We start from the raw sequence: 21349 nt of genomic DNA, 5'->3' as shown, positions 1-21349 counted from the left end.
TTACATGGACGTCATTCTAATTGTATTTTTAAAAATCATCTGTCCAAGGAATTCTAAAATTCAATTTAATCTTTGTAGTCAATTGACTAAATACAGGAATAGATTTAAAAAAGCAAATTCCATGGGATATTACATGCGTAGGACACTATGGATATGGGGATTTGTTGTTTTTGCTGAGAACACTTAAAGCAGATTGAAATTTGTCAAATCTCTTCAGTAAACCAAGTATTTAACCATATCCAACAAACACAATCATACACATTTTTTTATTATTTATAAACAAAGCAATATTGGATAGAATGGGAGAGAGTGTGTGCCAGGATGTGAATGAAGCTGATTTCATGTATTTCATTCCATGGTTTGGTGACCCTACAGGGCCGGTTCTAGGGGGAGCCAGGGGGGGCCAGTGCCCCCCTAACACTGACCTCTGACCCCCCTGTGGCCCCCCTAAAAATGAAAAGTGAAAAAAGTGAAAAAAATGAAAAATGTATGATTTATTACACGATTTATTGAATGACGGAATAGGCGGAACTAACGTTATTCGTCATTCTAGTAGGACCCATTAGAGTGGTGCACTCACTTTCACTGTCCGGCTGAAGCGCGCAAAAAACAAACACTTTTCATCTCGGATCATCAGATGCTGTTGCATCCAAGAAAGACTGATTGAAACCTACGTTTCGAGAGACTACCACGATAATTGAAGGTGAGTTAAACTATTGTATCCGTGTAATTGTAGATGTAAAGTAGAGATGTAACTGTTCATTGCCTTTATTTTTATATAAATATGATATGGTGTTAGTGCAAAAATGGTACTATAACTTAAGCTGAAGCTAACAGTAACAACTATAAGATATATCTGAAATAAATAAGTTTACTGAAACAAATACCAATAACTGTATTGCATTGTTTTCTTATGCGCAATTACTTCAGACTGTCTAGTTCTCTTTTTCGTCCTGCATTTATTGTGCCCCCCTCAGAAAATAACTGGCCCCCCAGTGGCCCCCCCCAAGTCAAATTGGTCTAGAACCGCCACTGCCTATATAGCCTTGTTGTGGAAGAGCTGTGGGATTGATGGTAGTGTTGCACTACAGTGTGTAGTTTTTATTGCAAAGCTCTATTAAATCATGCATCTTTGTGTACACCAACAGAGCAGGTGGAATAGAGTAATATTAAGAAAAAAGGCAACAAGCGAAAGAAAACTAGAATGTTTTTGCTCCCTGCTGATCCTTTGGCTGAATGAATCTGTTTCAAATATGTCTATTTGAAACAGATTAATATTTCACCACGGATGTGCTTCCATTGGTCAGCAGTATCATGGCAAAGTTTCATACAGTCTGTGTGTCTTCCAAAATATACATATTTCTAGATGTTAGGAGACATTGTAATTTCCTTCAGGGCAAGCTAACCACTTATACGCTACACAAATGGGTTATGCTAGCCCTTATCAGTCACAGTAAGCGATGAACCGCTCCAGAGTTCACTAGCAAGCCTCCCGAGACCACCTCTTTTAGGCGTACCAGAGTCCGGTTCTTTAGTTCACATCAGAGGACTCGGACTGAACAAGAATGGTGAACTTATTGATGTAATATTACGGTAACTTGAGTTCTGCAACAGTGCCCTTTACACTGTGTTGGATGGGATGTAAACAGTGATTACCCTGACTCCCAGTGTACAAGTTCATAATTTCATGTTTAACTGATTGGTTAAATACACTGAAGTTCAACTCAGACCCCAAACATTTGTGCACTGCGTTGAGGAAAGGTTAAGAGACAAGTCTTTGAGAAAATCTATGTCAAGCAATGTACAAATGTTGGAAGTATAGCAGAAGATGGTTGGAAAGAGCAGTGATTAAGCTATTTTTGTTAAAAAAAAAGCCACAGATAATAAGCCACTGGATTAAGAGCAGGGACGTTGTGGCTCTTGTTCTGCCTGTCAACCCCTTAGACAAAAGGCAGTAACAGTTTTGAGCGTGCACATGTCAGCGTACAAATCTGTGTTTTTTTCATGTTTCTTACATAGCTTGCATACATCCAACAGAAAGTAGTATTAGTATTAGATTTGTTTTTCATTGTCCTCATACAGACATGCTCATTGGTCACACTTTGATCATCCAATCTGAAATAAGTTGTGAAAACTTAGCTACAAGGAACAAGAAGGTAATAAGAACACTTTATAACATATTCCAAAGTTTTACACATAGCTTCAAACTGCACAAACTCTAGTTTGTGAAACTATTATTTAAAAGCAGAAAGATAAAAAAAAAGTGGAAGACCAGTTTTAAGAGTTGACATTTAATGTTTTTTGTCCATAAAGCATGATTTTCCGACACATGTAGTTACACAGCTGTAAGGGATTGCAGCAGAATACTATCAAGTATGAAGGTTCATATAATGTATTTTTTATCAAATCATACTGGAATTCCTGACGGCTGGAAGACCACACTTCACTCTTTAAACTGCAAAATAAAAATAAGTATTATACTGTGATTCATATTAATCTAATCTGGCTGTTTGCTTAATTGTGTTCAAGCTTAGGCAAAGGTCGCACTAAGGACACTTTGTTGATTTATTGCAAACAAATTGCAACAAAAAAAAAGAATGGGTTGGCCATAAAAAATACTTTTGTCAAAATTGTATTTCTGCTGTATGTTACAACAGATTGTTACCTGAAACACAAGGGTGTGTGTATTCTGTCTCAGCCTGGTCACCTGAGAGGAATGAAGGAAAAAGAAGCAGAAGATAAGGAGACAATAGTCTATCCAAGCACAAAATCATTTTTAAGCATTACTATTCTGATAATGTTCAGGTTGGAGCAGAGTGTATCAGTGTGGGCTGAAGTCTCTGTTAGGGGTTCGTAAGGATTTACTTGGCTGATAGTAGTCATAGATCTTGACCACGGCTGGCTTCATGTTCTGCACTGGGATCTCCAGTATGAGATCCAAGCTGTGGTTGATAGGTAGGTCTTTTGGTAACTGTTGGGATGCAAAGAAACAAAACCATGAATAACAAATGTGAAGGGCATCATCAGTTGCTGCTTGCTGAGGATAGGATTTCTCTCACCTCCTGTATGTACACCAGAACATGATCCTCCTTTTGTTCAACGCGATCCACCAGCAGGGCTCCTTTGAGCTGTGAGGAGATGGTAATCAGCCGGGTGGCTCAACAACAGATGAAGATTTTTTTTACTTCGAGCTTACTTCGAAAGTTACTGAAATAACTCACCCTCTTCAAAGATTCTTGGTCTGGGACAAATCCAGAGAGTGCTTTGATATCCAGTATCACCATGTTTGTGCTGTTCTCCTTTCCACTAAATCTGTAAGGAAAGTGAGGTTAAAAAACATTTGTCCCATGTCCATCCTCCAGCAGTTACATAGTTCAAGCTGGTAGATGCAGAGGATTGTATCTCAGAAATGTCATGGTTCTTCTTTCGTGTGAATCTGCTTGTTGATAACTTACCGGGACTGAAGATTCAGAGTGAGTTTGGTGTTTTTGCTGGTGCAGTTGAACTCTGTTCTTACATTGACACTGAGGGTCGTTGTGTCAGTAGGAGTTGGGATGTTATAGTGTTGAGAAATCTGGAAAAGAGAGACACAAGTTATTGTAAGTTATATCACTATTCATAAAGAGTGAACCCGAATCTCGAGATTGCCTTTGCTTTTAATATACGATTAGTTAGGATTCACCCCATCAAGAAGTACAACCTCGTTATATACATTCATCCACATTTTATTTCTTGAAGGACAACAAGCTACTTTTGGATTTGTAATGCTTGAAACAAACAATGTAGCTACTAATGGGGGTTAAAGCTCTGAGCTGTTATGGAAGTTGAGCTGAAAATACAGCGCAAACCTCAGCTAAGTTGCTAGCTAATGCTATCAAGTTGAAACTGTATGTCCATCAACTTTACCTACAATTGTGTTGAAGTATGGAAATGTTTTTTTGTTCACAACAAACTGAAACGGCTCAATTGTTGAGGTGTGTTTATGGTTACAAGCTGTGATATGACGGTCGCTATGAACTTTATCCTGGCTATCTCGCCAACTTTAGCAAAGTTGATAATAACTCTGATGTAATTGTGCCTTAAAGTTAATGTCAGTGTCAATTTAATGTCAATCTGGCAATTCAAGGCCATAATTTACCAAAACATAGTGTTGGTGGTTGAGCAATCAGGCAGCTAATATATTAGCTGCCCGATTGTGGTGTACGTATCTCAAAGAGAAACAGATAAATCTGCATGACCACTGACCTGCATTGCAGCGCATGCAGTGCCCTTCACCTCCAGGCTGAACTTTCCTGTCACGTCCTGCAGCAGCTTCTCCTGGTAGAGCAGTTTGTTGTTCTGGTTCACATCAAATGTCAGAGGGTCACTGGGAGACTGGACTGTCACCGAGCTTGAACCTCCTGGACTGAACACCAGAGCGGAGTAGAGAGCCAGAGCCTGAAGAGCCACCACTGTGTCCTACAACACGCATACAAAAATGCCATATGTTGTGTGCGCCTACATTTGTAAATGTTGCTAGGTCAGAGCAAAGCTAAATACATTTTAGGTAACTTTGTTCATCATATTGATCAGGGTGGTTTTTAGCAGTGTGTGCTTTACCTGTGTGGAGGAGAAACCTCCGTAATAGTTCTGCTGGCCCGCCAGCCATCTAACGATGCCAGCAGCATAGCCCAAGTCTTCAGTAGTGGGAGAGGCACTGAGTTTGGCCAGCAGCACGTAGGAGCTGATCTCCACAGACAGAGAGGCTGATTTTTCTGATGCGGTCTGAGACCAGTGAAGGAAACCTCCTGAATCAGCCATCCACAAACAGAAAAACAGATACAAGGTAAGCTACACCCACATTAGTTCAGTCAGATATTTCTTTGTTGGATGATGACTCACCTTGTTGTATTGCAACAGTGTCTAGGTGATTGAGAAGGTGAGCACGGGTCTCCATGTCGCCTGCCAGGGTGAAGACGTACGCCATCAAAGCTGTGGTGTAGGTGTTACTGAGGTCACTGATGGACTCTTTGAGGCAAGACAGGCTCTTGTTCACCACAGGATCCTAGATCAGATTCAAAGAATTACACAGTAAATAAAGTCAGGTCTGAACTGATTTAATCCATCAAAACACCAAGTTTATTCTAGTTCTTGATGCTATTATATTCGTTATCAAGAGAGAAAACTTCAATAAATGCAGGTTATAATGGTAAGCAACAGCAAAAAGAAAAGGCACATGAGAAACAAGTCTTTATCAGTAAGTATTTTGAGCGAAAACACTAAGGCTAGTCAAATGTACCAAACAACATAAATATTTGGGATATTACTACAGACAAATCATTAATCCTAAGTATTTTCAGCATGATGTTCATCTATCTATCATCTATCATCTGAACAGTGTGGTGGTTGACCAGCCTGATTGGTTCCCTTCAAAGAACTTTGACAAATCGCTTCAAACTCATAATTATTAGCCCGAGGAGAATATAATTATGTAAAAAAACAGACATAATGAATCCTAGAGCCCAATTCTTCTTTTGCACAAGATCCATTTAGCTTCATTGGGCAGAGAAAAGTACACCCAGAGAAAGGATGTGGGAAGTATTTTTCGATAAATCATCACACGTTTCCGTAATAATGTAGGATTTGTTAAAATTATTAAATAATTAATGAAATGGTTTCACAAACACAAACACCCAATACAATTAAATTGAAGGAGGAACAGGCGTCATAGCAACCTTAAGTGCACTCCTTGGTGTACTCACATCCACAGATGCATTAATCTCTAAGAAAGCAGCAGTGATGTAGGCACTGAGAGTCACTTCATCAGACACCCCTCCCTGTAGAGAAAAACCATCAAACATACAGATTAGCACAGCGCCTCCCACACCCAGGGCCTGATTCACAGAAGTAATTTTAAGCACGGCTTGCAAGCAGTGTACAAATGGGGGCAACAGGACATTTTCTCATGGTTGTCACTCTGAGCCCACATGTCTCTCGCATGCTCATGTATGAGTTGCAATTATGGTGTTTATTTTGAAAGACAAGTCCAGTGATCTAATCTTGCAAATCGCCGCTTGCATGTCACACATTTTGTAAAACCGGCTGCTATCCAATACTGAAAGTACTGACTGTGTATTTGCATTTAAATAAAGGCACAGCAATATGTGGTTCAGTGAAAATTGAGAATTCTAACCTTCTAGATTTCAGTTATAAGGTATTTTCATGAGAAGAAGGACTGAAATTACCTTCATTCTGTTGTTAAACAGCTTTCCTGACTGTTCAAAACAGCCATTTCCTCGTTGTTTCCTTTGGAGCCACATCTTAGACTCTTCCATCTTTGCTGGGTTAATGTAGACAAACGCCTGTGCTTTGGCAAATGATCTCACCACAAAAGCAGTCAGCCTGAGGATATTAAAACAAAGTTATACATGACTGATATAATTAAACAACTAAAGATCATGATCTGTGTAATGTCTCAAGAGGTACAAAACATACCACGCTATTTCATGCATTCATTTGAAATACATTAACTTGCTTGTGTTGATATAGCCCATTCATGGTAATAAAATAAAATTTTCCACAACATGTGTGCTCCAATTTGCATCATCTCTTTGTTATCACTGGGTAATCTTTATGTATGAGTATCACAGGGTGAAAATTCAACAGCATGTACATATTGTTGTTCTTAGATGTTGATGATCGATCAGCAGTTTTCTCACCAAGTGTTCCCAGTTCCTTTTCCAAATGTACTATAGGCACCATCAATATGCTTGTAGTTCAGCTGTCTCTGGTAGCCTGTATCAACATAGAAACAAACTTGTAAGACTTGAAAGGATTTTGCTAAGTTAAGTTCATGTTTTGAAGTAAATGTGTTTCATGATGTCATAGGTAAAGGTGCATTTAACTATGCTCATTACATATTAGTATAGTTGCCAGCTCATAGGGTCTTTTTGTAGCCCGGAAATGTTGAGTAGTACACCAAAGTTTTATGCGGGAAATGTATAGTACAGGTCCACAGCACATAGAAACTGCCGGATATACAGATGTAGCGATTCATTTCAGACAGTTTGAAACGCGAGGGCCGTGATTGGTACGTGATCTGCCCTCGCTCAAGGGAAAACCTCCAGCTTGACTTGAGACCGCCCCCGTGATAGATAAATGTAATTATAATGAAGCCAGCTGCAATGGATCATTGATCCACCAGGGGGTGCAGTGGGGTTCCACACTGGAGCTCATGTGAAATAAAGTGAGATACAGTATGCTGGATGTACAGCGGAACTTTGTTAAGATCCATATGTCACGGATATCATACTACTGTGCTAAATAAGAGACATGTAATCATTTACAAAACATCAACATGTTGTTATTTAACAAAATAATTTTGTTATTCGAAAAAAACGAACGGGAGGAAATGCAGCCCGGCTCTCGATTTTTAATCCTAATTTAATCATCATCTTCACCACGATCATTTATGTTTATGTTCGCCGAATTGACATGAAATCACTGACACATATGAATATACTGTATTCAACTTCATTAAAACGTTATTAACGTGCCTAAACTCAGTAATTCACCAAAAATATGTATATTTTAATGGAGCTTCGTCGGTCGATCAGGATCCCAAAGTGTAGCGGAGGGATCCTCATCTGGATGAAGGGTGTTATTTTCCCCATAAGGAACAAGTCGCTGCAAATTATCCCGCTTATTACATGGCCACATTCTCAACAAAGTAACGACATGACTCCCAATATTAATTGAAATGCTTTTATGGATTTAGAAAATGTTTTTATTGATTTAAAAAATAGTTGTATGTATTGATTTAAATTGACATGCATCCGCTAAGAAAAATAGTCCGTTGTTACAGTTTTTTAAACAGTCTGAATGAAACGGCAGCTCTCAGCTGTGTATTTACACAACAAATGGCCCATCAACCACAGCTCTCTCCCCCCCTCCCCCCCTCCCCCCCTGATCTTTCTTCTCCAGCAGCTAAATTAACAGTAGGTTACTCTGAGTGACCATAGACTGTATGTGACAAGCTTACAGTTAGTGACGTAACAACACCATAAAAGCTGGTGGGTTGAAAGCAATACGGGAGGTAAAAATAACTACAATAATTGTGACTTATTTATTGTGGCTTTTATGTTTTTAGGTATAAAATGTTATGTAATTCAGGCTTATAGTTCACCCTTCTCTAAAAGCCTTCAACAATGACAATATTCATTGTAATTTAATAAATCCTTCCAACACACATTGTAAAAAATAGCCTACTGTAAGTTAAGAAATCATTTCAATATGTACATCTTCTGATGTAACAACAATAACATTATAAATAGTAACATAGCTGAACATGGTATTGCACATTTAGCTTTGAGTGTTACTGACCTGAGGTTTTTTTTATTACATGAATTAAGGTGACTGAGGCTTTTTAACATACAGGGATGCAAACTCATCAGGTATGAAAAAGGTGACAAGGATCCGAGCCCCGGGCTCCCCCACCCCACGGAATGACAGAGGATTTTAGCAGTCAGAACAACTAAAGCAGCAGTGTTAATAATAACAGAAACGCCAAAGAGTCACATCTAATAGAAATATATAAAAGCATTTATTTTAAATTGTGTAGCAGTCAGTTTATAATTTTGGCAGCACTGTTGAGCATTTTGAAAATGTATTTTCGTGACTCTGTGCAAGGCTTAAGTCTTTTTATCTTTATAGCCACATGGTGTAAAGTAACTAAGTTCATAAACTCAACAAGTACCTACTTGGGCACAATTTTGAGATACTTGTACTTTATTTAAGTATTTCAATGTTTTGCTACTTTGTTCTTCTACTCCACTACAGTTCAGAGGTACATGCTGTACTTTTACTCCACTACATGTATTTAATACCTTTAGTTACTTCACAGATCTGGATTAATTAAGTGAAATATAATCAAATGTTAATTCAGACTTTAGTTCCACCTGGAGTAAATCCACAAGCTACCCTTTAGTATACAAAGTCATTCAAACTAGCTGCACCTTTAGCAGCTTTGAGAACACTTTCATGATCAATCATTATAAAACATATCATATCTATTATTCTGAAATGGACCAATCTGCACAATGACTACTTTTACTGTAACAGAGTATTCCTACACTCTGGTACTTCTACTTTTACTGTCGCTACTTTCACTATATTTTGATGAGAATACTTTTATACTTTTACTTGAGGAACATTTTGAATGCAGGACTTTTACTGTAACAGAGTATTCCTACACTCTGGGACTATTACTTTTACTCAAGTACAAGATCTGAGTACTTCTACTTTTACTCAAGTACAAGACCTGAGTACTTCCACTTTTACTCTAGTACAAGATCTGTGTGCTTCTACTTTTACTCAAGTACAAGACCTGAGTGCTTCTACTTTTACTCAAGTACAAGATTTGAGTACTTCTACTTTTACTCAAGTACAAGACCTGAGTACTTCTACTTTTACTCTAGTACAAGATCTGTGTGCTTCTACTTTTACTCAAGTACAAGACCTGAGTGCTTCTACTTTTACTCAAGTACAAGATTTGAGTACTTCTACTTTTACTCTAGTACCAGATCTGTGTGCTTCTACTTTTACTCAAGTACAAGATCTGAGTACTTCTACTTTTACTCAAGTACAAGACCTGAGTACTTCTATTTTTACTCAAGTACAAGATCTGAGTACTTCTACTTTTACTCAAGTACAATATATATATACTTATACCACCTCTGTTTATAGCCTATGAAAAAAAAATATTAGAAATAGAAGGCTAAAGCTAACGTTAGCAGATAGTGACAATGTATGCTAGCTAGCTAGCTCAACGATTCCTTAAATCAGGGGTGGGGAACCTTTTTCCTCTCGAGGGCCATTTCAATTTTTTCAACATCCTCCGAGGGCCGTACAAATTATTGACCTCTGCTTAAAAAAACTAAAATCACAGCCCATTCATTTGGCCTTTCTTTCATGCTGTGCAAAGAAAAAGCAACCTCTTAATTCAGATATCTCACCATGACTCGCGCATGCATGCACGTGCAGTGTGGCATGACCACCACAACAGAAAGATATGGACACAAGATGTGTGCAAATGTATTTAGTTTCATATCCATGTGGACATGATTTAAGTGGGGGGTTACCTCACACCCTCCAGGGGGGTCCGGGGGGCATGCTCCCCGGGAAGATTTGTTTTTAAATATTGAAATTAAAATAAGGTGACCAGATTTTCAAAATTAAAACCGGGGACATTTTGAGTTTTGCGGTCAATATATCATTAACATATCCAATTTTCTTCACTGTTAAAGAGAAAACAGGGACAATTCTGGTTCAATGTAATTCGAACATTTTAACTGTTGGATACAAACAGACGGACGATAGCCCATATATGAGATTTCAAAACTATTTTATTTTGAAGATCTTCATCAGAGTGTCCTGATTTTCTCTGATTGACTAGATGGGGTCTCCTGCTATCAACCTGAAGTGAAATAAGTATTTAATTGACTTCGAATGACTCTTTGGTTATGGACAGTTTCCAATAAATAATAATCAAAATATAGATGGACAATAGATCTAATTTGAGATTTTAAACAGCATACATTTTAAATTGTGCTTCAGAAAGTAATGTTATTTTAGGAGTGTTGTGAGATGATGTCAACATCAATTGAAATTAGTTAATTGAAATTAGTCACCCAGTGGAAATGTCAGATATCTTCATAACTGTATACTTACATTTTACATTCACTCAGTTCACACAGTTATAATGTGGTAGTTATACGTAGTTTGTTTTAAATTATTATTGATCAAATTATATAGTACATATTTCTTGATTTAAGCTCCAGTATATATGAATATGTTTGGTGTGTTTTTTAGGTATATTTGTTATTGACCGAGTAAACGCTTTTATTTTGAAGACAGTTTTTACAGGCCTCTACCTTAATGCATAGGATATTCGCGCACCGCAATACAACGTGCGGGCTGGCTTGACAGTTTTTTCCGAACTGGGGGCTGGCTTGACCACAGTCTGTTTACCCAGTGTTTCCTGACATAAAACGTTTTATTTCACCTTGCTATATGCTTTTAACGTATATTAAAAAACGGGGACATTTCCGGGGACAGTTTCAACCGGGGACATGCCAATACAAACGGGGACTGTCCCCGGAAAACGGGGACGTCTGGTCACCCTAAGTTAAAAGCATCAATCTGGTGCACTTTGAGAGCAACATGAAGAGATCTATGGATACATCTCTCAACACCCATATGAAACAGAACTGGAAGCAGATTTTCTTTTTCTTTATGGATATTTTACAAATCACTCCCCTTTCAAACTGTATTCTTCTTTATTAATAACAACCTTGTTTTACTGTCATACAGTATTTTATACCTGTTTACTTTATTGTCTTATTTTTTTAGAACTATAATGATCATATTGATAATAATAATAATACATTACATTTATAAAGCGCTTTTCCTGGTGCTCAAAGCGCTTACAAGCAAGTAAAACAAAAATAACAACAGATAAATAAGGATAAAATAAATAAAGATGATGATAAAGATGTGCCTTTACCTCACTGGTTGTAGAAAAAGCTTCTTATATTCGTTAGCATAGCTAGCTAACCAGATGCTAATAACAACAAAGTTATTGACTGTATGATCAGTATGACAGATGAACAGATCGCCCACTGGGCTTTCAACTAAAGACACAGCCACGCAAAAACTGCGGCATGTGTACGGCTCCTTATGGGTACTGCAATTTCTCAAGTGCCGGAGCGGCGTTCTGGCTTTCTGGTGCTCTCTGTCAAAACTGCACCCCTGTCAGACACGTTAGGCTCGTGTTGTGTTCAAGGACCCTCATCTTGGCCAGGAAAAACAGACACTCGCTTTTTTTATTTGTTTGCGGTCTATATTTCTTCAATTTTTTTCTTTTTCTGCGTGTGTTTATAAATTACCTCGAGGGCCGTACCAAATGGTCTCGCGGGCCGTATACGGCCCGGAGGCCGGAGGTTCCCCACCCCTGCCTTAAATAATATTGCCACAGAAAAACTTTTCAGTTCACATCACGCTCTGCCGCACCGACAGGGAGCTCTGCTCTGAACACCTGAACGGCCCGTTCTAACAGCTGTTCACCAGCGGTCCAGTCTGTGCCACAGTGACTCCGGACGCACAGTTAATATTAACGAACGCACCCGTAGGTAATGTAGCTGCTGAAGCTAGAGTCTAGACTCTAGACCACTGGTTCTCAACGGGGGCGGTACCGCCCCCCAGTGGGCGTTCAGAGAACGTCGGGGGGCGCTGGAAGCAATATTTTTGAAAGGGGGGCGTTGAGGTGTTCTTGGGGGGCGTTCACGAATAATGTCTTTTTGTCATGAAAAACGCTGGCCACCCACAGCGTCTTTTCCTGTACAAAAAGCAGCTGTCAGCATCTTTTGTTGCTATAGGAAACCACAACTCTGCTTGCGATTGGTCAGCTGTCAGCAGTGTTATTACGGGTACGTTCGTAAATGCACGAACGGTCAGTCCGCTCGGACAACCCGTCTGTTCCGCCAGAGCACCCAGCTGTGAGCGCTCAGAGCGCAGCGCTCTGGACTGTGGAACGGGGACGCTCGGAGCGCTCTGAGCGCATTTACGAACGTACCCTACAAAAAGCAGCCGGGAGCGGACCGGAAGTCGTTGTAATTTTGGGATCGCGACTGTTAATAATCTGTGTCACTTTGTTAAATTTTGATATGTTTTGATATGACAAATTCCACTAACAGATTCGAACTAAGTGGTCAGTTTATGAAAATAATACCCGTTTCTATGTCTGCTACGACATGGAAGAGCTGGCTAGCCAGGCTGCTCCACACAGAGCTGTTTGTTCAAAATTACAACAACTTCCGGTCCGCTCCCGGCACGATGTCTTGTCATGTCACCAGCTAGCCCTCTAGCGTTATCGTGACACTACTTGTGGCCAAATCTAAAAGTCCACCTCTCCACAAGTCTCTCAATGTTGCAGTAAAGGCAATAAACAAAATAAAAGCCCACGCCCTGAATAACAGATTGTTCCGACAGCTGTGTCAGGAAAATGATGAGACCTTTGAGCGTCTTCTTCTCCACACTGATGTCCGCTGGCTCTCAAAAGGAAACTGCCTTGCTCGTTTTTGTGAGCTGTTTGACAGCATCGTGGAGTTCCTGGAGGAGGTGGATGCAGCTCTCGGGGAACAGGTGTCATCCAGCCGCTGCGACATCATGTACCTCACAGACTTCTTTGGCAAAATGAATGAAGTAACGCTGAAGCTCCAAGGAAAAGGAGTTACTCTGATCCAGAGCAAGGCGGTCATCCACAGTCTCACCTCCAGGCTGGATCTATACCGGAGCATAGGCAGGAGGCAGTTTGCTCATTTCCCGCTGTTGACCAAGGTGATCTAGCCTAGGCTACTAAATAATGATAATAATAAATAATACATGTAATAAATGTAGGCTACTCTATGCAACACTATATTTGTGTTCCTGGTTAGTATAAATAACTTATGTTCTGAATGTATTATGAGAATAAAGAAACATCAATTAGTAAACTAATTAGCAATAAAATAACCAGTTTAAAATCAGATGGTAACATTCTGCACCGATAACAATTTCCTGGTTATACTCATTGCAGGTGTCTGAGGCTCTTACCGATGAGCGCCTTCTCATTTACACAGACCACCTGAGGATGGTGAATGCCGATTTGAAGATCCACTTCAGAGATCTTTTGGACCTCGATGTTCCCACCTGGGTGGTGCAGCCCTTTCAGGCGGACGTGGCGGAATGCGAGCCAGCAATACAGGAGCATCTCATCGACATCCAGAGTGACGATGAGGCCCAGGCTATTTTCCGCACCTCTGGCTGGGGCAACTTGTGGGTCAAATACTCTCAGCGTTACCCGGCTCTCTGGGAGAAAGCGAGGCTGCTTCTTCTGGCTTTCCCAACCACATACCTCGTGGAGCAGGGATTCAGCCAGGTCCTCCACATGCAGTCCAAGTACCGCAATCGCTTGAACTTGACGGCCTCAGGTGCACTGCGACTGAAACTAAATTCTCTGCAACCCGCAGTGAAGAAACTGGCGGAGAACCACCAAGCGCAGGGCTCACACTAACCTTCCCCCCCCCCCGCAATTCGGCGAAATGCTCACACCTTTCCGACCTGTTAGTTCTGTAGGCCTAATGTACAGTTTTGTAGCCTACTGTTTGTTCTGCACTGGACATGTGTGAAATTGCTGCTGTTCCGTAGCAGTCTGTTTGTATTCTCTGCTCTTGTCTGAGTTTGTTTAACACTCATAAATATCATTTTAATTCACATTCACATGGCTTTTCTGCTCTCTGGTAAACTAATGATAATGATATTCCAACTGCCCAGTTAAATCAAATCTATTATTTGGCATTCAGTGACATTCTTTTTAAATGATATAACACAGAATTTTAGTCAACATTAATATTCAGGGAAGAAAATAAGTCTACTTATTTTGATGGGGGGCGGTAAGAGACCTGGATAATGGACAGGGGGGCGCTGGCCCAAAAAAGGTTGAGAACCCCTGCTCTAGACCATCATCTCGGAGCAGCAGAGCCTTATTATACATCCATGAGCAGAGCCGACAGGCAGGAAGACTCGAGCACACAGCTCGTACTTCATTATAATATATAAAAAAAGAACACCATGCGTGTCATGATGGCACATAACAGCTCACGGCCGCAGATTACTCCGGGTCCCAGCCCCCCCCATACCCACAAATATTTGTATTGCAGATCTACATGAATCACACAAACGGCGAATTTCGCCGAAAGGTGACAAGTTTGCATCACTGAACATAGACAGAGCACAACTGAAACATAACATCTGAGATGTAACAACATAATACACTTTTCGGGGATGCTTGGGATGTGAGTGAGGGACACGGCTTAGAACGGGCGTGTCGCCTGGCAGGACAGGAGAGTGTGTGCACCAGTCTGCCTTGATCTATGAATTCATGTCCGTGACACTCACTGCTGCCCACAGCTGTTTTATAGAAGGACATTCCTTCACTTCATGAAAGTGTTTTAACCACACACACTACACACAAATGACGGGTGTTATTTTTCCCATAAGGAACAAGTCGCTGCAAATTATCCCGCTTATTACACGGCCACATTCTCAACAAAGTAACGACATGACTCCCAATATTAATTGAAATGCTTTTATGGATTTAGAAAATGTTTTTATTGATTTAAAAAATAGTTGTATGTATTGATTTAAAAAATAGTTGTATGTATTGATTTAAATTGACATGCATCCGCTCAGAAAAATAGTCCGTTGTTACAGTTTTTTAAACAGTCTGAATGAAACGGCAGCTCTCAGCTGTGTATTTACACAACTAATGGCCCATCAACCACCGCTCTCTGCCCCCCTCCCCCCTTGATCTTTCTTCTCCAGCAGCTAAATTAACGGTAGGTTACTCTGAGTGACAAGCTTACAGTTAGACACAACACTGTAATTGCAAGTGACCCTCAGTTAGTTGACTTTTATGTTCAACTGCTAAATTCGTTACTGATAAAAAAGGGCTTCTACTGTACCTAATTACCTTAACACTAGAACCGCCAGAGGTTTTTGTATAGGCCTACCTAAACCCGTCAAATCCCGCTATTAGAATGCAATGTTTAACAACATAGGGTGCTACATAACACACTTTCAGGAAAAGTCACGGACTGGGAGATTTTAATATTTTATTGAAAAAAAGTTACATTGCACACACACAACACACATCACACAAATTGACCCGATTGGCGGTTCTAGTGTTAAATAAACTCACTAATTAATGAAACCAGTTCAATACGCATTATTCTTATTCTTATCATTCTTTATGAGCGCAGAAATAGTCTTAAAATCAGATCTGTTTTTTAAATGAAATCTGACGGCAGGCAGTTAGCTCTGATCACATATGATAAATGCGCCGCACCTAATCGCTGGCCATTCAGCCACAGACACTGTTCGAAATGGGGGGGAGCTAGGGGGAGCTTGGCTCCCCCGAGGAGGGAGGGAGCTCCCCTGAAGGCCGACTTTGAGATAAATAGGGGGAGCCCAAAACAATCGTGCATATTTGTGTCACACAGATTAGAAATGTTGAGTTTCTGTAATTAACAGTTCTTGAAATAAATAATAGTTATTGTTCATTACAGTTTCTGAATATTTGTTTTATATTTGTGAATATGTCTGGGTGTTGCCATCTGTACGTGGCGGCGCTGCATTCTTACTTACGTTGCTATGGTTATGGCGGTGATGCCGGCGCGGTATTTGAAATGTTCATATTGATATTTTTTTAACTCTGGATGTGTAATAAAAAAATATGGCAAAACGAAAACAGCCAAGCGTCACAGCTTTTGGATTCACAAGCAAAGAAGCGAAGGAGTCTAAAAATGACAACGTGAACGGAAAACAACTTTTAGTTGGCCGGCTGTAAGCGGTGTTAGGGTCGAGCTTGACAGCTCCACACCGAGGGAGAGGCCTGCCGATGCGGAGCCTGAAGAGGCTTCAACAACGACCACATCCGCCGGCATAGTGACACCGTCTGTATTAGTAGAAGAGTGTTTTTATAGCAATTGATCGCATCCGCAATGCTGCGCCAGTCAACAGAGCGTGCGTGTGACATATTTAGTAGCAGGATGTGCTCTGATAAATAGGGCTCCCCGAAAGCAAATGGGTAATTTGAAAACTGACAGAGCTCCCTCTATACAAATCAAACTGTAGACGATGTGAAAGCACCTATTGTTTTAAATAATGGTCGGAATGTGACCTGTGAGCCTTCTGAATTACCGTGGGACAGCACATTCTAAACTAAAATGTTCAATCAATAAAGTAACATCTTATCTTATCTTAATAATATCTTCATATTAATAATAATAATACATCATACAGTATGTGTCACAAAGGGAGCAGGAGGAAGCAAACACAAAAATATACTGCATATTAAAGCAAACGATTGTAAAGGTTAAAGTATGAGCATAACAAATAAAGAAGTGTAATGTAAACATTTACATTATGATTATTTAATATATAAAGACTATATATTATTGAATTACAAGATTAGATATACTTTAGTTGATCTAAAATATTGATGTGTTCAAATGCTCTTCAAAACACAACTGAAAGTCCATGAAACTTGTCTTTCTGTATTTGTGAATGAAGCGCCATCTCCTGGTTAAAACCTGAAATTGAAAATCTGGCAACGCCCTCTTGGAAAATAGTGGGAGGGCTTAACATTCCTCTATACTAGGGATGTGCATCTCCATCACTGAGGCCGATGCGATGCGCATCTCGATACGTTACCACGATACGATACATTAACGATACCTTTGAAACACCAGGCGATGCGATGCGATACGATTCACCCCTGTTGCGATACAGTTCGATACGATTTGATTCAACATTATGCGATTCGGGGCGATACGATGCGATTCAACACGATGCAAAAATAATGATACTTCAATATGGTACGACAGAGGATTTTTGTTTTATTCCTTATATGCAGCAAATCATACATTAACAAAAAAGTGCTTTACATATTTGGTACTGCACATCCCATCATGCCGTTTATTTTTTTACATTTAAAAGCTCTCCAGAGTACAATTGTATAACACCTCACAGTTAAACAATGTAAGGATGCATTGCTCATGATTAACAATGTGCAAATAACAGCTACCATAGAGCAATGCCCATACAGCTGCCAGCCTGATGTGCTTAACACTCAGAGGCTAACTCACCAGTGAGCAGAAAGCAGTGGTTTCTATCTGAACAATAAAGAAAACAAATAACCTTTCACAAACAGGTATTTCATAACTGCTTACAGTAAGGAAGACATTTAAATTATTATTGGCCGTCACAGGCTGCTGTAAGCTAAACACCTCTCTCTGACAGAACACCTCACTGAGTGATTTAACTCATATGTCTCACTTTCAGGTTTCTCTTTTCAGCCGCAGACCCCATGTCGCCTCTTTATGTGCGTCGCTAAGTTCCTCGTACTACTTGTGTACTTTAAAGCGGCTCGGCATCGTTAACAATTTGCGAGTGATTTTTCAAGTTGACCGTCTGTAGTAATAGTGCCGCGCACATATACCATCAGGACGTTACTGATGGGGTGCGGCTGCGGAGTACAATATAGTACAAAGGTCTACGGATACCTTATTACTCTCCATGACCTGCGGTCAACTATATAGCATAAATGACTATTACACCGTCTTTCTTGAACAATCCAAAGTGTTGCCAAACGTTTGATTTGTAGGTATTTTTCGCTGCGCTGTGTTTCTCTTTCTCCTCAACTTCCGTGTGTGTTGATAACTGAGACTCTCGTTCTCCGTAGTGGCGAAGCAAATATCAAAGATCGTCTCTGCTGAACGTTGACAAGATAAGGGGATTTTATATGAATGAATCGGTTTTTTACCGATGCAAAGACGCTACGCAATCGATGCATCGCGAGTTCAACCCAAACTGTAGCCGATGTGCACTCTTTCAACCGGTGCACTCGCATCTTGAACGTTTATGCCGGTGCACCGATGCGAATCGGTGAATCTTAACATCTCTACTCTATACTGGTCTTTGGCAGGTCGTAGGCAGGAAGCTGTAAGCTGGAGTCCGAAATTCAGTGCTACATCTGTATGTCGAGCAATATGCACAATCAACATAAATTGCGTTAATTAGCATGGATTACCATTATAGCCTTTGGGGACAATAGTTTAAAAATGGCTTGGCCGATTTGGACCACTTTGGAGTGGTTTCGGGATTATAGAGGATGCTGAGTCCATTGCTGACACTTTCAGGATCAAAAGTTTCCATATTTGTACTCCCGGTGGACTAATTGCATACATTTTGGTCGATCTTGAAGATTTAGGGGACTCGTCATTTAGATTGGATAGATTGCTTATTTATTTGAACAACATTTTTACACATTAGAGTTAATAATTTTCATCTTGTGCTCCCTTTATCCAATGGTCGCAACACTACTCATGGTAGTAAAATCAGCCCACCAAGAGTACACATACAGTATGGCAACTTTCTGGTTACAACTGCAGTCTTTCGCAGGTTTTAGCACTGCTGTAAAAATAGAAGATTTTCCAAAAATGGGAGAATCAACCATTTTCTAACCAGCTGTGGAGTCAAACTATTAAAATTGTTTTGCTCACTGTCAACAAGGATTGAGGACTTTGAGATCCATTAAAGAGCATCTTGCAGGGTTTTTTTTTTTTCTACATTTATGCTTAAACTTGCTTGAAAATTACAATTAAAAAAGTGAATGTAGGATTTGATATGTTTTACGAGACATAAGGGCAGGAATTCAGAGGGAAAGGAGCAATTTTGAGCTCTGCTCTTAAAAACGGCTTTTTTTTAAGGTCATACGTCAAACGCGTCATATTACATAACAAAGGGGAAACATCTCCGCCCTCTGACCGCGGGTATAGTTAGTAGTTGCGTTGAGTTGAGCGGTTGTGTTTTAGTGAGCTGGTATTTTTCGGTAGTTTTACATTGTATTTCACCATTTGTAATCATGGTGCAGTATTGTGTTTGTGCAGGTTGCACAAATACCAGTCTGTCAGGACATCGAGTCCACAGTAAAAAGGACCGAAGCTTGCGTTCGTTCCTGGGTGCGTTGTGCATCCACCTCCCTGCAGCACTCTCCGTACACAGCACCGTAGTGTGGAGATGCATTAGGTAATGCGAGATACGGCTGATACTTGCGCATTAGTTTCTGTTATGGATCAGTATCAACAGTCCTGCCAGTAACGTTACTATATTATCAATGCTACGTTAGTTATAGCCTGATATATGATAGCTAACTTCACAATGTTGTGATGTGACGTTAGCTAACATTCTGTAGCTAACGCCGGTCACTCACCAAGATAGCTGCCCAGTTCTCCACTGGTTCTCCTCACACCACAGCTCAATTTCTCTCCGATGGCCATTATTTCTTCTAATCCTTGGCTGCTCCTGGTCTCTTGGACGCCTAGCAGGCTCATAATTATAAGGTTGTGGTCCGTCATATGCATTTGAATATTCATGTTCAACTTCTTCTGTGTCTTCTGTGTCGAAACTAGCATTGGGATCCATGTTTATTAATACGTTAAACCGGCCGCTCTCCCCCTTGTGTCCCCCATGTTACGTCACACGCGGGAGGTCACGTGCCGAGGCTTTTTTATGCGGAAGTGAACATTTCTTACAAAAACGACGCCAGATGTCACTGTAGTGTATATTTCTGTATATATTTTTGAAAATCTAGTGTATTCATCATTTTCCTACACATTTATTCACAGGTGTCTTTAACCTGGAAGTTGCTCTTTAAGCCCCTGTCACACTGTCCCGCAATTGACACCAGATGGACACACGAATATGGAATTGTGAATTTCACACGAAGATGGCCCCGAACTTGGTCAACAGCCAAGTAACAGCTGAAGCAACAGCCGAAGCAAGTACGATGCCTACAGAAGGCCACACGATGGCACCCGGCCGAACCACACACGAAAATATGGTCCTAGACTTTACTGATAATTTAGAATGTATCCAGGCTCAACGTAAGAGCTTGTGCCTCTTCGGGGGGTGCTAACATTTAAACATAGACTTTATTCTTTACTTTCTCCGTCTTTATGTAGATATGACTTTTCTCCGTTAATCTCTGTCACGTTGTTTCCATAGCAACAACAACTTCCTGTCAACAGCGCTAACTCTCCTTCAAAATAAAAGCATGTCCATAAAAAATAGGAAGCCAAGCAAAATTACACTTAAGAAAAATACAATATCGTTTTCAATTTCAAAGAAAACAAATTGGGTTCTATACATTAACAAATAACCACAGCCCAACCTAGTGTCAGCAGAAAGTATTACAAATAATGATTACAACAAAATGCAAAAAATAAATAATATATAAAATATATTTTAAGATCATGTTTAATCATCTGATTTGTCTGTACATTCCTGTTTTAGTCTGTGTTCTTCTAATTAGTGTCTACAGTGTGTGCCTATTGAGCTGTTTAGAGCCATGTGGGACAAAACCCGATCATGCCCCTCCCTCTCACTGTCTAAGTGAACGGTGACTGTAAAAACTACACTGCGCGTGCTCAGAACATTGTCCTATTTAATGTGTGTGGCAAAAAATAATGACCATAGGGTCACTGAGCTGCCATCCCCACCATACGTCATCTCACATCATTCAGAGCTGATTGGCTGTAAGTATGTGTGCCGCGAAAAGTGTGGTGTGTGAAGAGCAGACGAGAGACGCGTCCTAAAACCTGGAACGTAAGCTGCGCATGGGTTCCCTCCACAAAAAAGCAATGAGATTTCTCCATGATTTTAGAAAATAGCTTGAAATAAGATCTTTGGGAAACGTACCTGTTAGATAAAT

General features: G+C 40.1%; 2 protein-coding genes across 4 annotated transcripts in view; one reads left to right on the top strand and one right to left on the bottom strand.

Moving 5' to 3' along the window:
• Positions 1-2275: 2275 nt before the first annotated feature.
• The window catches only part of LOC307036118 (alpha-2-macroglobulin-like), a 63447-nt gene continuing 44373 nt past the window's right edge, over positions 2276-21349 (bottom strand). For 2 of the 3 annotated variants that reach the window (XM_079676139.1, XM_079676141.1), the window contains exons 25-35: positions 6699-6774; positions 6225-6381; positions 5742-5816; positions 4882-5044; positions 4600-4787; positions 4246-4458; positions 3456-3574; positions 3222-3312; positions 3060-3128; positions 2866-2971; positions 2276-2707 (exon numbers count right to left, since the gene is read on the bottom strand). In XM_079676139.1, coding sequence (XP_079532265.1) covers positions 2649-2707; positions 2866-2971; positions 3060-3128; positions 3222-3312; positions 3456-3574; positions 4246-4458; positions 4600-4787; positions 4882-5044; positions 5742-5816; positions 6225-6381; positions 6699-6774 — 1316 coding nt within the window. In that variant the 3' untranslated portion in view covers positions 2276-2648. The remainder of the gene's footprint in view (positions 2708-2865; positions 2972-3059; positions 3129-3221; positions 3313-3455; positions 3575-4245; positions 4459-4599; positions 4788-4881; positions 5045-5741; positions 5817-6224; positions 6382-6698; positions 6775-21349) is intronic. The other variant, XM_079676140.1, reaches the window with a different exon arrangement.
• Positions 12265-14536, top strand: LOC307036119 (zinc finger BED domain-containing protein 5-like). Its single transcript, XM_079676142.1, has 2 exons — positions 12265-13374; positions 13613-14536. Exons 1-2 carry the CDS (start codon positions 13204-13206, stop codon positions 14087-14089), a joined length of 648 nt encoding a protein of 215 aa, XP_079532268.1. The 5' UTR covers positions 12265-13203; the 3' UTR covers positions 14090-14536.

The sequence above is a fragment of the Notothenia rossii genome (genome assembly GCF_949606895.1).
Source record: "Notothenia rossii genome assembly, chromosome: 4".
Taxonomy (NCBI): domain Eukaryota; kingdom Metazoa; phylum Chordata; class Actinopteri; order Perciformes; family Nototheniidae; genus Notothenia; species Notothenia rossii.
Note: the sequence above shows the minus strand (reverse complement) of the source record. Positions and strands in the feature narration are given on the sequence as shown.